Source organism: Cokeromyces recurvatus (assembly GCF_025118155.1).
Source record: "Cokeromyces recurvatus strain NRRL 2243 chromosome Unknown BX663scaffold_12, whole genome shotgun sequence".
NCBI lineage: Eukaryota > Fungi > Mucoromycota > Mucoromycetes > Mucorales > Mucoraceae > Cokeromyces > Cokeromyces recurvatus.
Genome location: NW_026251398.1, coordinates 383,527 through 397,174, shown reverse-complemented (window position 1 = coordinate 397,174; position 13,648 = coordinate 383,527). Strand labels below are relative to the sequence as shown.

The 13,648-nt window shown below is 32.2% G+C and overlaps 3 protein-coding genes across 3 annotated transcripts; 1 reads left to right on the top strand and 2 right to left on the bottom strand.

Moving 5' to 3' along the window:
* Nucleotides 1-190: 190 nt before the first annotated feature.
* BX663DRAFT_551827 (uncharacterized protein) lies at nucleotides 191-5,913 on the bottom strand (the record flags this gene model as incomplete). The annotated part of the gene is made up of 11 exons (XM_051531313.1): nucleotides 191-955; nucleotides 1,046-1,663; nucleotides 1,717-1,912; nucleotides 2,008-2,667; nucleotides 2,740-3,222; nucleotides 3,313-3,530; nucleotides 3,612-3,711; nucleotides 3,816-3,911; nucleotides 3,998-4,740; nucleotides 4,812-5,000; nucleotides 5,086-5,913. 11 exons carry the CDS (start codon nucleotides 5,911-5,913, stop codon nucleotides 191-193), a joined length of 4,896 nt encoding a protein of 1,631 aa, XP_051382950.1.
* Nucleotides 5,914-8,089: 2,176 nt separating this feature from the next.
* Nucleotides 8,090-9,829, top strand: BX663DRAFT_509035 (threonine synthase). Its single transcript, XM_051527563.1, has 2 exons — nucleotides 8,090-8,590; nucleotides 8,657-9,829. The coding sequence occupies exons 1-2, from the start codon at nucleotides 8,127-8,129 to the stop codon at nucleotides 9,717-9,719; spliced, it is 1,527 nt and encodes a 508-aa protein (XP_051382949.1). The 5' UTR covers nucleotides 8,090-8,126; the 3' UTR covers nucleotides 9,720-9,829.
* A 105-nt stretch (nucleotides 9,830-9,934) lies between these two features.
* On the bottom strand, nucleotides 9,935-12,897 carry BX663DRAFT_551825 (uncharacterized protein; the record flags this gene model as incomplete). Its single annotated transcript, XM_051531312.1, has 2 exons — nucleotides 9,935-10,375; nucleotides 10,441-12,897. The coding sequence occupies 2 exons, from the start codon at nucleotides 12,895-12,897 to the stop codon at nucleotides 9,935-9,937; spliced, it is 2,898 nt and encodes a 965-aa protein (XP_051382948.1).
* Between the last annotated feature and the right edge of the window lie 751 nt (nucleotides 12,898-13,648).

Sequence of the window (13,648 nt, the reverse complement as noted above, 5' to 3'; positions counted from 1 at the left end):
TTATTATTATTATTTATCATATCATGATGTTTAACAATTTGAATCTTATCACATATTATCTGATGGTCTATCTTAATACGAATAAGTTCAAGTTAGTTATTATGATAGAATAGAATGCCATCATTAGATAGATTTATATAAGAAATGTCTATTTATTATTATAAATGGATAAAGAATATATATATATATCTTAATGGTCTAAAATCTGTTGCTGTTTCCAACTCATTTGTTTTGTGTATTCATAGATACAAATGGCACCACTGACATGAACATTTAAAGAACGGGTAATACCATATTGAGGGATTTCAATGGTTATATCTAACATTTGTAACAAATCAGCTGGTACGCCTTCTCTTTCTTTACCTAATAATAAGATGCATTTCTCAGGGAATTCAAAGTTTGGATCATCTAATCGAACACTTGTTGTTGTTTGTTCTAAACCACATAATGTATAACCTTCATCTTTCTTGGCTGCTAAGAAGGCAGCAACATCATTAGGTCCTACCTCTACCATCGGCATCCACTTTTCAGAAGCAACACTAATACTTGTAAATCCAGGATCTTGCTTGATTTTTAAGGTTGGGACAACTAATTGAGATGCATTGAATATTTCACAAGTACGACAGAGACCTGCCAAGTTGGGTAATCTATCAATTAAACTTGCTACTACAATAAGGTCATTACGACGTCTACTATTCTTTTTAACTAGACTCTTTGTCATATCCATATCTGTTTCAAGCATCATTTCCCAAGGCATGATTTTCTTTTGATAGACATCTTCAGAGGGATTCATTTCAGACTCTTTCTTATCTAATCTTTCTTCTTCTTCTTCTTCGTCTCCTACTAATGTACCAATCTTTTCTGTAGGATCAGCACATGTATAGACAGATTTACGAGATGAGTTTTCAAAGGGACAACGATCTACTACTTTTGAATTGACTTGAATAAATGCTCTCTATAATAATAATAATATACAAGGAAAAAAAAAAAAGAGTTCAGTTTTTTTGTGGTTTTGTATCCTTCACTTTTTTATAATCTACTTTACAGAACCAATCTTTTCATTATGAATCATATCAAATTCAGTCATCATTTGACGAAAGATAAATTCAATATTAAAGTCTTGAAGAGGATCAAATCTTGACATATAAAAGTGTGCATCAATCTTATCAAAGAACTTTTTACAATCTGAGTAAGTCTCCATGAACTTCAAGATGGAAGCAATATAAGGATCATGTTGTTCATCCTTGTTATAATAACCTCGTTTAATATACGCTTGCCAATTACGTCTCCATGCACAAAAGGCAAATAAGCGAATCACGAAATGATTTGTGATTAACCAGGGTACCAAACGGACAAAGATAGTGTCAAAGTAGTCTTTGACTTCTCCATGTTCAGAAGGAAGAACTTCACCTAAGGTAAAGGCAATTGTAAGAAGGGAAATAACATAATTGGGCTTATGACTAGTGTCATCGAGTTTTGAATAGTAAAGTGGGAGACGGTCAGGGAAACGACGTAAAAGACGAACCATAGACCATTCAATATAGCATCGAACAGAGGGAACTGTTTCCTTACGCATCATATCAAAGATGATCTCCATATAGTTATTTAACTTGTCCTCAGAAGCAAAATCAATAATTAAAAGCATCGAACAACATATACGAATCTATTGAACAGGGTTAATTTATTTAGTGTATAATAATAAATGAACTAAAATACCTTTAATCTATGTTCTACAGTAGCCACAAATGTATTTTCAAACAGATCGCTATTGTTTAAAACATCTAAAAAGTTATCTAATAACAGATTTGCAAGTTCTACATGGTCCTTATTGTTTCCATCTAATCTCAACAACAAATCATTCATTTTAACACGAACAAGGTAATCATTTTGGCTAAATACCGATTCCACAGTGCTATTTACAAAAAAAAAAAATAAATAAATAAATAAAATAAAATAAACAAGTAAATAAATAAAGAAAACAAAAATAAACAAACTGTTATTAGTTACCCTTCTGATGCCGAGATTTCTTCAGGTGATGCTATTTTTGTGGCCAAAGCAGCTTCCAACTTTTGATCATCACGATCTCTCAAGGGTCCAAACACAAGTAACTTTCTTAATTCATGTATATAATTAAGCATGGATTGATTAGCTTCGTTTGTAAAAGTTGACCAATAGGCATGAAGCAAATGAGCTGTTTGAGCAGCAAAGAAGGGTTTAATCTCTGATACATCCAATATTTTTTGTAGAGCTCGTTTCAAGGGAGCCTCATTTGAATTGTTAAGCTCAGGAATTGAGAGTAACTCTGGTTGGAAAAGGACATCAATAAAGGCTTTAAATAAGAGAGGGAATGTCTTTGATTGTTGAGCATATTCTTCCATAAAGGCAAGGGCACGATCAACACCTAGGTTTACTAATTCAGCAGTCTTATCCCAAGAAGGGAAAGCTAAAAGGGGACCAAAACTACGAATGATAGATTCTCCTGATTGTTCAGAACTACATTCAAGTTGTTCAACAGCTTCTTCATAAATGGTGGATGGTTCAAAGAATGTATAAGATAACGATGGATCTTGATCCATCTTCTTTTTAATTATAGCTGCATAACGAACTATATTTTCAATACAGTTCCATTTATTACGAATAAAAGTAGATACAGAATCACCCCATGTCCTAAAGCAAATTAGAAGGAGTGAGTGAAAATAGAATACAGACATACATGTATCTAATACATGGAATACTTACTTGTTGCGTAATGCTTCTTGTGTACGTTTCATTTGAAGACCAACAACCATATCCGTTATAGTAGAATCGCAAGCTAATAATCCGATATATTCTGGCTGTCTTGCGACTTCATATACTATGCTTAATAAGTGAAGATAAGTTGCTTTCAACATTTCATGATTAGGGTCTATCATAGATGAACGATATTGTATTAATTCAAGACATTTGTTATAATAGTTTTGAATAAGCTGCTGTTGTTGCTTCTTATTTCCATTCAATGATAATAAGAAATACTTTGTCAATGACAGATATAATTCTAGTACATCATCATCGGTAGTGCTAACTTCTGATACAATAAGATAGTTTTTATCTATTCTTTCCAATATATAAAAAATACTTTCACTAGTATCGTCTAAGCCAATAAGTTTCAAAAGATCTTTGCCGCTTGTTTCTTCAAACGTATGACTCCAATTTTCCCATAAGGCATTAAGTAAAGTTAGAAGTCTAGAAAATGTGTTGTCATCACTTTTTTTTTTTTTTTTACGTTAAAAATACTAATAAAGCAAGCCTACTATTAAGATATATATATTTTACCTGGAAGAATCCTTTAATTGCTTCGAAAAAACGGAGAAAAGATCTAATGCTCGATTCATATCTAATTGTCCATTTTTATCCATAATAACAAAGATAGAAGTGCGTACTAATACATTCGCTTGATTACGTAATATTGCTTCAGGAATTGTCTCAGTTTCCAAATCATACACATAAGTCTTGATACGTTCTTTTAAACCATCCAAGATAGTTGAAATTGACTAATCCAGATATATATTATACACATATTAATATAGATGCTATGATAAAAATTCAAGTAAAATATTTATATTTATTCTTACCTGATCTTTTGAGATTTTGTTTTCTAACCAGTAACGTAATAATTTAAATTCTCTGGAATTCGTTTTTACTGGATATTCGTTAACTAGAGAAGAAATAGTTCTTTAAAGAGTAGTAAAATAAATATTATTATCTATCAATCTATCTATTTTCGGTGGTGGGGAAGCATATATATATATATATGAAAGAGTTCTGATTGAACTTACTTTGCAATATCTGAAAATGAAAGAAGAGCTGTATTACTAAGTTTAACAACTGCTTGAATACCCAATTTACGCAAAAATTGTTTTGTAGTAGAGATACTAGAAAAAAAAACAACAACAACAAAAGCAAAGCAAATAAAGCTATAGTCATGAGCAACATAAATGCATGTTATTCTATTTCTTACTTGAAGTTACGATGTCGATCAACAAGGATTCTTAATGACTTTAACTCTTCAGGACCCCAAGCATCGACTACTCTCTCATCTACCTCAGCCAAGGCCTCCATAGCATATAAAATGGGTAAAGGACTGTTCACAACACGTGACAAATGACAGATCAATTGTCTTAAAACTCTAGTTCGTTCTTCCTCTTGACCCTTTACAAATCCATCATGGATCAAATGTGTCATGAAGGTCTTGAAATGTTCACCAAATGGACTTACCATGGTCCCTATAGTGGGGACCTGAAAGAGAGAAGTGTTATCAACCACTTTCAAAAGTGCATCAAACATGAAACTAGGTTGGATAGCCAATTTATTTAAAACGTCATGCTGGCGTTGTCCAAAAATGTATTCTAAAAGACATTTTTTAACAGAAGGTGTGTCATTTTCAAAGCCTCGGTAAAACAATAGAATCCACCAGGAAGGATCAAGCTGGAGACTGTCTGTTTCCTTCAGGATGAGTTCGAATCTTGGCAAGACAGGATCAACAAGATGAATGACATTTTCATGCATAATGTCATAAAGTAAGAACCAATCATCCCAAAAGGTTAAATAACGGGAAGCATGTTCAGAGCTCCAGCGAAAATAAGGTAACCATTTATTACTATCATCGTGTTGAGGTGGATGCTTATCGGTAAAGTCAATAATTCGTTTTAATATGTAAGAAGAGTATTTACGTGCTGATGAATCATTGCTTTTAAGACCGCTCTAAAATTTATATAAATGTATATATAAATATATGTATAAATGTATATGTATATATATATCTGTATATTCACCTGTAAGATATTGAAAAAATCCTGATTAAATCGAAGATCTTTAAGTATGATATTTGATTCATTCTTATCTGTCTCATTTTTGATTCCAAAGTAAAACTCAAAGAAACGAGCAATTAAGCCATAAATTTCTAATCTTAAAAGATTAATAGCAGGAAGAGCAAACATTTGAAGTGTACGACTCCAAATCATCTATAATAAAAAATAAGCTTTGTTACAAAGATCATTCTTTGAGATTAATACTCAAATATTTTTGTTTGTTTGTCTGTTCTTTTACCTCGCACCAATCAATTTGCTTTTTGATTTCTACTTGCTGTAAACTATTTTGCTGCCAACGAAATAGATTTGGTAATAAATCATGGTTTAGCTTTGTTCTTGCTGGAATATCTGTACAAGGTACCATAGATACAGCAACTGTAAAGATCAAATCTATCCAAGGATAGATGTCTCTTTTCTTTATATCTTTCCATTCCTGGTTTTCATTTAGATCACGTACAAATAACTGAAGTAACTCTATGGTTGAAGTCAAGTCAAGCCAATTATCCTCACTTAAAGAAGGTAGTTGATCTCGTTGCCCATTTTCATTGGCAGTCATTAGTTGAGATGCTATATATTTATTCCATAGATGACGATCACTTAGATTAGATTCTATGAATTCCAAGGGCTTCAGATCCACCAAATCAGGTTCAGTATCCATTAAATTCACCAAATAAGTCAAAGTGGTGATGATCATCTTTTCTCCAAAGTTATCGTCTTGACTGTATAACAGGATATGTCGTGCCATTACATAAGCAAATAACTTTCTTAAAAGAGTCATACACTCTTGTTGAGTATTATCTTCTCGATGTTCTTTCGAGCGTAAGGCTGTTAGTTGTAACCAATTCAAAAGAAACTGTTCAATCGAGTCTTGTTCTCGTTTTGGATCGCTTAATCGTATTAAATGAGCCTTAAAGATCGGCAACATGATCTGAAGACTATCAAAACGAACCTGTATGTCAGTAGCATTTCGATATTGTTGGTCGAGTTGTGTTAAATATCCCAAAAGTTGTTCGTCATTTGCTGTATCAATAAGAAGAGTTTGAAAAGGAATAGACGTAAAATCCATTTTTAACTTTTCTTTATCTTGGAAAAAAAAAAAAAAAAAAAAAAAAAAAAAAGTATATATTTTAATTAATTTGTCTTTTTTTTTATGATCGGATTATTGACTTGAAAATTTTTTGTTTTTATTGATTGTTTTAGACATATTATTTAACATCCGCTTAATGGATAAAACCATTTTTTGACAGTTAAAGTGAAAATAATAAATTAAAATCTAACTATGATATCAAACTTTATATTTAACTAAAAGAAATGATATCAGATTAGAATAGACACTAGTAAACAAGTAGCTTCAAGTTTGATAATTATTGTTAAGATGTAGTGGCCTTTATAATACAACTAAAAGGCTTCTTATATACGAATTCAGAGCTTAATAACCTCCCTTGAACAACTTGAGTACATTCTTAAGCTTATTAATAATTATTTATATTTCATTTTCTAAAACGGGTATTTTCATTCTATTCACTGAGAGTATAAGCTAAGTAAGTTATTTGAAACTAGGTCTATGTGTATGTGTGTGTCTATGTGTTTGTGTGCTTTTACTTTACGTCATTGGATCCGTATATCTAGTAATAAAAAGAATGCTTTCAATAAATTCAGACTCTAGAAATCTACTAATATTAATCCAAGGAATTTACAATCTATTGATGTATTAGTTGCAATAAGAGGACTAGTTTATCAATGCGTCTTTTGTGAAATAGGTAGCTTTAGATGTGTTAGAATAGAGAGACTAGAAAAAAGATGGAACTAGCATGAATATGTTGAATAATTAACTAACATTCTGCTTTAATTTGCGTAATTTTGATTGTAGCTATTACCAATTCTTTTCTCTATTGTTCAAAGAACAAATATGCAATATTATAGTAATAAAGACTCTTATTTAAGATATAAAATGAGAAGAGAAAGGGGAAGTCTATAATAAAAGTTATGCATTTCTATCTTAAGCTAATTACTATTTATAGTTAATATATCCTCTTTTTCTAGACTATAACATACTTTATTACAGATATACATACTTCAAGAAATGTGCTAATATAAATTATATCTTTCTCAACTATGCTACTACTTTATTTTTATTTCCAAGTATTGATAACACTTTTTTTTTCATGTAATCAATAAAAATCTAATTGCTTATCCCTTCTCTTCTTTATTCTAATAATCCTAGAAAGCAATGCTTTAAGCGGAAATCAAGTGCTAGTATAGTTTTATTCAAAGACCTGTCGAGAGTAAATATATTATTTTGTACTCATTACATAGTAGACAAAGGACACAAATATATATCAAGATAATATGAAAATTCCGGTTATAGCCTTTGGGAATGGCATGTTTAGTAAAGACATTGTCAAGTTTAAAGGTATTCTACCGTAATCCACCAACATAGTATGGAAAGAATTGTTGAATAGACAAAGATGTAATGATTTGACTGCAGCTACCATAGAACTTTTAAAGTGATAAACTATTACTGCGATGTTAACATTAATTAATATACTTGCTTTTATATAAAACAGACTTGCTATTCATCATGCTTCAAAAGAAAATTTATGTTGCAATAACAAGCCATTACAACGTCTAATTATCTTACCAAAGCTATGCGATACTATCTGAATATGACTGCAATTTTGCATTAAATATTCATCAAATCTCTAATAAGATAATAACTGATCTCTGTATTCTCTTATCAGAAACAATAATACTATAATCTTGAATACCGTTTTTTTCTTAACGGAAAATTTAGATTTTTACAGGTGAACATGTATAAAAACTAGTTTTATTTCGTCTACTAAATCTATTTTTACTTTTCAAAATTGTATTATTTGATCTATTTTTTTAACTAGTCTTGATTTCATCCAAAATACTGTAATATGAATTTGCACCTTTCTCTTAAGCCCATTAAGGGTTTTTAATTTATTTACTTTTTTTTTAAAAAAAAAAAGAGCTTCCCAGAGCAACTGTGATAGATAATTATCAGTGTACTCATTGGATTTAAATAAAATGTGTATAACATAAACATTGAAGCGGCTTGTTGAATTTGAATTCTAAATTAACATAAACCAATGAATGAATTATTGGATAAAAATGAGTCACTTTTTTTTTTTTTTTTTTTTTTGTGTAAAAGGTAAATGTATAATTGGATTAAAAATCTGATCTTAAATTTATCATAAACATAACTTTACTCATTTTTTTTTTATTATTACATTTTTCTTTTCCCCTTTAAACATTATGAAATATAGATCAACTCGTGGACAAGTTAAGGACTACACTTTTGAGGAAGCTGTTATGACAGGTTTAGCCCCTGATGGTGGTCTCTTCATTCCTCAATCTATTCCTCAATTGCCTGCTAATTGGCAACAAAATTGGTCCAACTACACCTTTCAACAATTAGCCACCGAAATTCTTTCTTTATACATCGATGAATCTGAAATCCCTCGTGAAGATTTGAAGAATCTTGTTGAGAAATCTTATTCTACTTTTCGTTCAAAAGATGTTACACCTGTTGCAAAGGTTCATGACGGACTTCATGTCTTGGAGTTATTCCATGGTCCTACTTTTGCCTTCAAGGATGTTGCTCTTCAATTTGTTGGTAACTTGTTTGAATATTTCTTGGAACGTCGTAATCGTAAAGAAACAAATGGTCAAACACATAGATTAACTGTTGTTGGTGCTACCTCTGGTGATACTGGCAGGTAAAAATACATATTTTTTTTTCTTTTTTTGCCAAGTAATTATTAATTTATTTAATATTTTGTTAGTGCTGCTATTTATGGTCTTCGTAATAAGAAGAATGTATCTGTATTTATTTTACATCCTAATGGTCGTGTCAGCCCTATTCAAGAAGCTCAAATGACTACTGTCCTTGATGCTAACGTTCATAACTTCTCTGTCGAGGGTACTTTTGATGACTGTCAAGACATCGTGAAAACACTCTTTGGTAATAAGGAATTTAATGATCGTCATCATCTTGGTGCTGTCAACTCTATTAACTGGGCACGTATTTTGGCACAAACGGTGTACTATTTCCAAGCTTACTTTAGCCTCTTACGTACCTTAAATACTTCTGATGTTAAATTTAACTTCTCTGTCCCTACTGGTAACTTTGGTGATGTCTTGGCTGGTTATTATGCCTATCGTATGGGTCTTCCTGCTAATAAGTTATTAATTGCTACTAATGAAAATGATATTTTATATCGTTTCTTTGCCTCTCATGCTTATGAAAAGCAAACAGGTCCTGAAGGTGGCGTTAAGGCCACATTATCACCTGCTATGGATATCTTGGTTTCCTCTAACTTTGAACGTCTTTTATGGTATCTTGCACGTGAATCTGATAGTGAAAGTAATGATGATAAAGCAGGAGAGACAGTTGCCGGTTGGATGCAGGAATTAAAGCAAAATGGTGTCTTCCGTGTCTCTGATCAAGTTGTCTTGAAGGCTCGTGAAATCTTTGATGCTGCTCGTGTGACAGATAAAGAGACCTTAGACACTATTCGTGACTTTTATGATAAATACCATTATGTTCTTGATCCTCATACTTCTGTTGGTGTACATGCTGCTGAACAGATAATGAAGAGAGATAATGTCAAGACGAATGAAGTCTTTATTTGTTTGGCTACTGCTCATCCTGCTAAATTCTCTGAAGCTGTTGAGGAGTCATTAAAGACTGCATCTGGATTTGATTTTGGTAAGGATGTATTACCTACTGAATTCCATGGTTTATTAGAAAAGGAACGTCGTGTTACTTATATTGAACGTGCTGATCCTAAATTGGTGATGAATGCTATTGAAAAAGAATTACATGATGAAGGTATTTCTTTCTAATAAGTCTATTCTACAAACACACACACACACACACACACACACACCTATACATACATGCACAAAAACACATAGATATACATATATAAATATATACATACAGACAGAGAGAGTGAGAGTGAGAAAGAGAAAAAAAAATAACGTAAACATTTACATAGATTAGTATTATTATTATAATAAAAAATTAAATGTTTTATTATTATTATTATTATGTAATTTTATTTATGTCTGGTAGGGGGTATGGCAGTATTTGTATCTTTAGTTCCCAGAGGAATATCATCATCTTCATCTTCTAATATACTTTGTTGACTTGTGTTAAAACGACTATTCAACATTTGTTGTTGCTGCCATAGTTGCTGTTGTTGTTGTTGTTGTTGTTGCAACAGCAAGAGACGAGGGTCCATCATATTTGGCATCATGCCTGGATAAGACTGTTGCATCATGGTAGGATACATCATTGGATTCATCACCATGGGCATCTGTCCTGACATCATAGACATTTGACTTGACATTATGGGCATCATATTTGAATACATCATTGGATTCATCATATTCATGCCTGGATTCAACACATTCATACTTGGATTTAATGCATTCAAGCTTGGATTCAATGTATTCACGCTTGGATTCATGATTGGGTTTATCATACTCGCTGTAGACTATACAAAAAAAAAAAAAAAGTCAATAAAGTCTTTCTTTAATATAAACACAAGCTTGATTTTACCGGCATCATTTGTTGTTGTTGTTGTTGTTGAGCTCTTTGCTCTAGTAGATATTTTTCCCTTTCCATCATCATCATACGTTCACGACTATTATTCATCATTAAATGTTTGTTAGCCTCCTTCTGCTTCTTTTCATGTTCAATCTGAGAAATCATGCCAACGAGACCTGCACGTGGTTCAGGAGGCTTGTTAGGGACTTGAATAAGAGGTTGTCCTGTGGCTCTAGCATATCCTTCTTGATCATGAGCAGTGCCACGCTCAAGTCGATATGTATCTAATAGACTATTTTGTGTTGCAAAACGATCTCCAAGTTGAGGAATGATAGGTCCATTTTCATCATACTCTGGATAACCTTGGTCATAGTAAGCTTGTGGATGATGATATTGTTGTTGTTGTTCCATCATCATACTTGCACTATCCCATGGAAGTCCTCCAGGGTGATCTTCATAATAAACACTATCTTGTTGTCGCTGTTGATAGTGTTGTTGAATAGGTACGTCATCATCAGAGTCAACATCATCATTATTTCCAGAATAACGACCATGCTCTATTTCTTCTTCTTCTGAATCCGAGTCACTTATGCTCACTTGAGTTCTTGACATTCTAGGTTTAGGTCTATTACTATTACGATTCTCTGTCGCTCTCGGTTTTTTCTCATTGCTACTGTCTGATAACAATCCAAACTCATCTTCACTCTCTTTATCTTCCTTCTTTACAACTTGTTTTTTATTATTTGATGTAGTAGTAGGAATAGGTGCATTTGAAGGTGGTTGTTGCTGAATATTCTCGGCTGTTTTCTTTTCTACCTTCAATTTTGATTTCTCAAAGACTGAATCATGATCATCATCACTCTCGTCTTCACTTTCTTGTTCTTCTTCATTATCGTCACTACTATCATCACTTGCATAGACTTGACGACCGGATGCTGTTATTGTGATTGGTATAGGATTATTACTTGTCCGTTTCTGTTGTGGTTGTAATTGAGGACGATTGATAGGTGTATTAATAGAAGAAGATTGACTTGAATGAACAGAGGTTCTTTGAGAAGGAGGACGTGATGAATAGGTACTAGAAGAAGTACCTGTAGGAATTTGATGAATTAACCCCATTGGTTGTTGTTGTTGTTGTTGTTGTTGTTGTTGCTGTTGCTGTTGTTGTTGCTGGCGATGATGATGATGAGCATTAAAATAGTGTTGTTGACGTTGTTGTTGTACTTTATGTAATAAACAACCTGTAAATTGTGCCTTTGTATCCAGCAAAGTATCATGAACAAAATCTACATTCAGTTGGTTAAGGACTTCAGATAATTCCAAAAATAAGGTACCGGGCTTTGTTTGCTGTTCACCAAAATTGAGAGAATTAATATTAAAAGGATCATCACTTAAACGATTAGGCCTTCCATACAGTTTAAAGGCATCAAATGTAGCCACTGTCCATTGAACAAGCTCTTGAAGTGATGCAGCTTTGATCAAAATAGTACTTGTCCCATTTTGACCAAGATTATTACCCTCTACCTTAAATACATCTGTCAAATTTGCATTTTGAAGATTATAAAGCATATACGATTGAACGACATTCACAAGCGTTAAAATAGGTTGCCTTGTTTTCTCGCTGGATTCATATATCAATAACTGCCCACGTCCAAATAATTCCTTTTTTTCCGACTTTTTCTTCTTTGAACCTCCAAAGAGTTTCAACTTGCTTTTCTTCTTTTCTTCCTTATCACTGTTATTGGGCTCAGGTCTATCAGATACAACTACCCAATAGGTACGCCATTCATGACTTAAAGGATCCAATCGCACCTGTAAGGGACCCTCGAGATGAGTTGTTAAATTTGATTTACTTAGTGCATCCCCATACGTAGGTCTTGACAACAGACGACGAGTGAAACATTCTTGAATTTTGGCCCATTCAAAACAAGATAATCGAAAGGCAGCTATCCAAGAGATTAATGTTTGATAATCAGGAGCATCTAACAAAAGGGTTTGCTCGGATAAAATAATCGAAAAGACATTATTATGACCTTCTTGTTCTACACGACCCAAAAATCTGATAACAGCATCTATAATTTGATAGCTTGCATAAGGTGCCTTTTTCGTTAATGTATCTTCCCATAAGGTCAAGGTAGGACCCGATAATTGAAGATACCAAGGAAACCATTCATTGCCTTGCTTTAATAAGATATGTCCTTCAAAATAAATCTTTTGCAAATAAGTGTCATAAAGAGATTGTATAGCAGCTATATCGTTAGGGATGCTAGTTTGATGACTAGGTGGTAAAGGTCTTTTTTGAGTCATCAATTGTGCTGAGTTCAAATCATGTTGTTGATGATAAGAAAGGGGTCGATCGTCGTCATCATTGACGTTGTCATGACGGTAACCAGGAAGTTCATAACTACTATTGTTATGAAGAGATAAATTCTTCATTTCAGATTCTATAGAGTAATTGGATGATGACATTCTAAATAGAAAAAAAAATAAAAAGAATGTGAAATGTTACTTAATTACAATGTTATACAACTAAAAAAAAAAAAAAAATCTTTTCTACTCTATTATATAAAAAATAAAATAAAAAAAAAGGCCTGTGTAAGGGGGAAAAAAGGAGGGAATAATAGCGGTATAATAATGATATAATATGGCTATTAGTATATATGATATTTCCCTTACAAAAAAAAAAAAAGAAAAGAAAAAAGGGAAAAAAAAAGATAGAAAATTAAATCTAGATAAAAACTTATATTACGTAATATAGCTTTTTTTTTTAACTAACTGTTTCTATAAATATTCGTCCATGTGCGGTGTGTATATTTAGTATGGAAAATGTAGGACAAAATAGTTATTTTGGTAAATGCTGTTGAGACATACTAAATCTTTCATGCTCCTAAATTTCCATTTTTGAGTAGAATGAAAATGGCACACTTCTCTAAATGATAGTGTTGTTATTGTAAGAATTAACTTTAAGTATTTCATCATCATGACTTCTTTCCTTCTTCATTAAAAAGAAAATAGAGAGAAAAGATCGTGATTCTATGTGTTGAGTAAACCTTCTTTTTTTTTTGTGCCTCAAATTATTATTGATGTTGACATCATCACTATTTTATCAATATACAACAATTTATTTGTTGCAATTTATCCTATCCATTTGTAAGCATCAAACAATATGTAACTTGACTAACTTGGAGTATTCGAGTACTGCAAGACTGTTTCAAGTTGT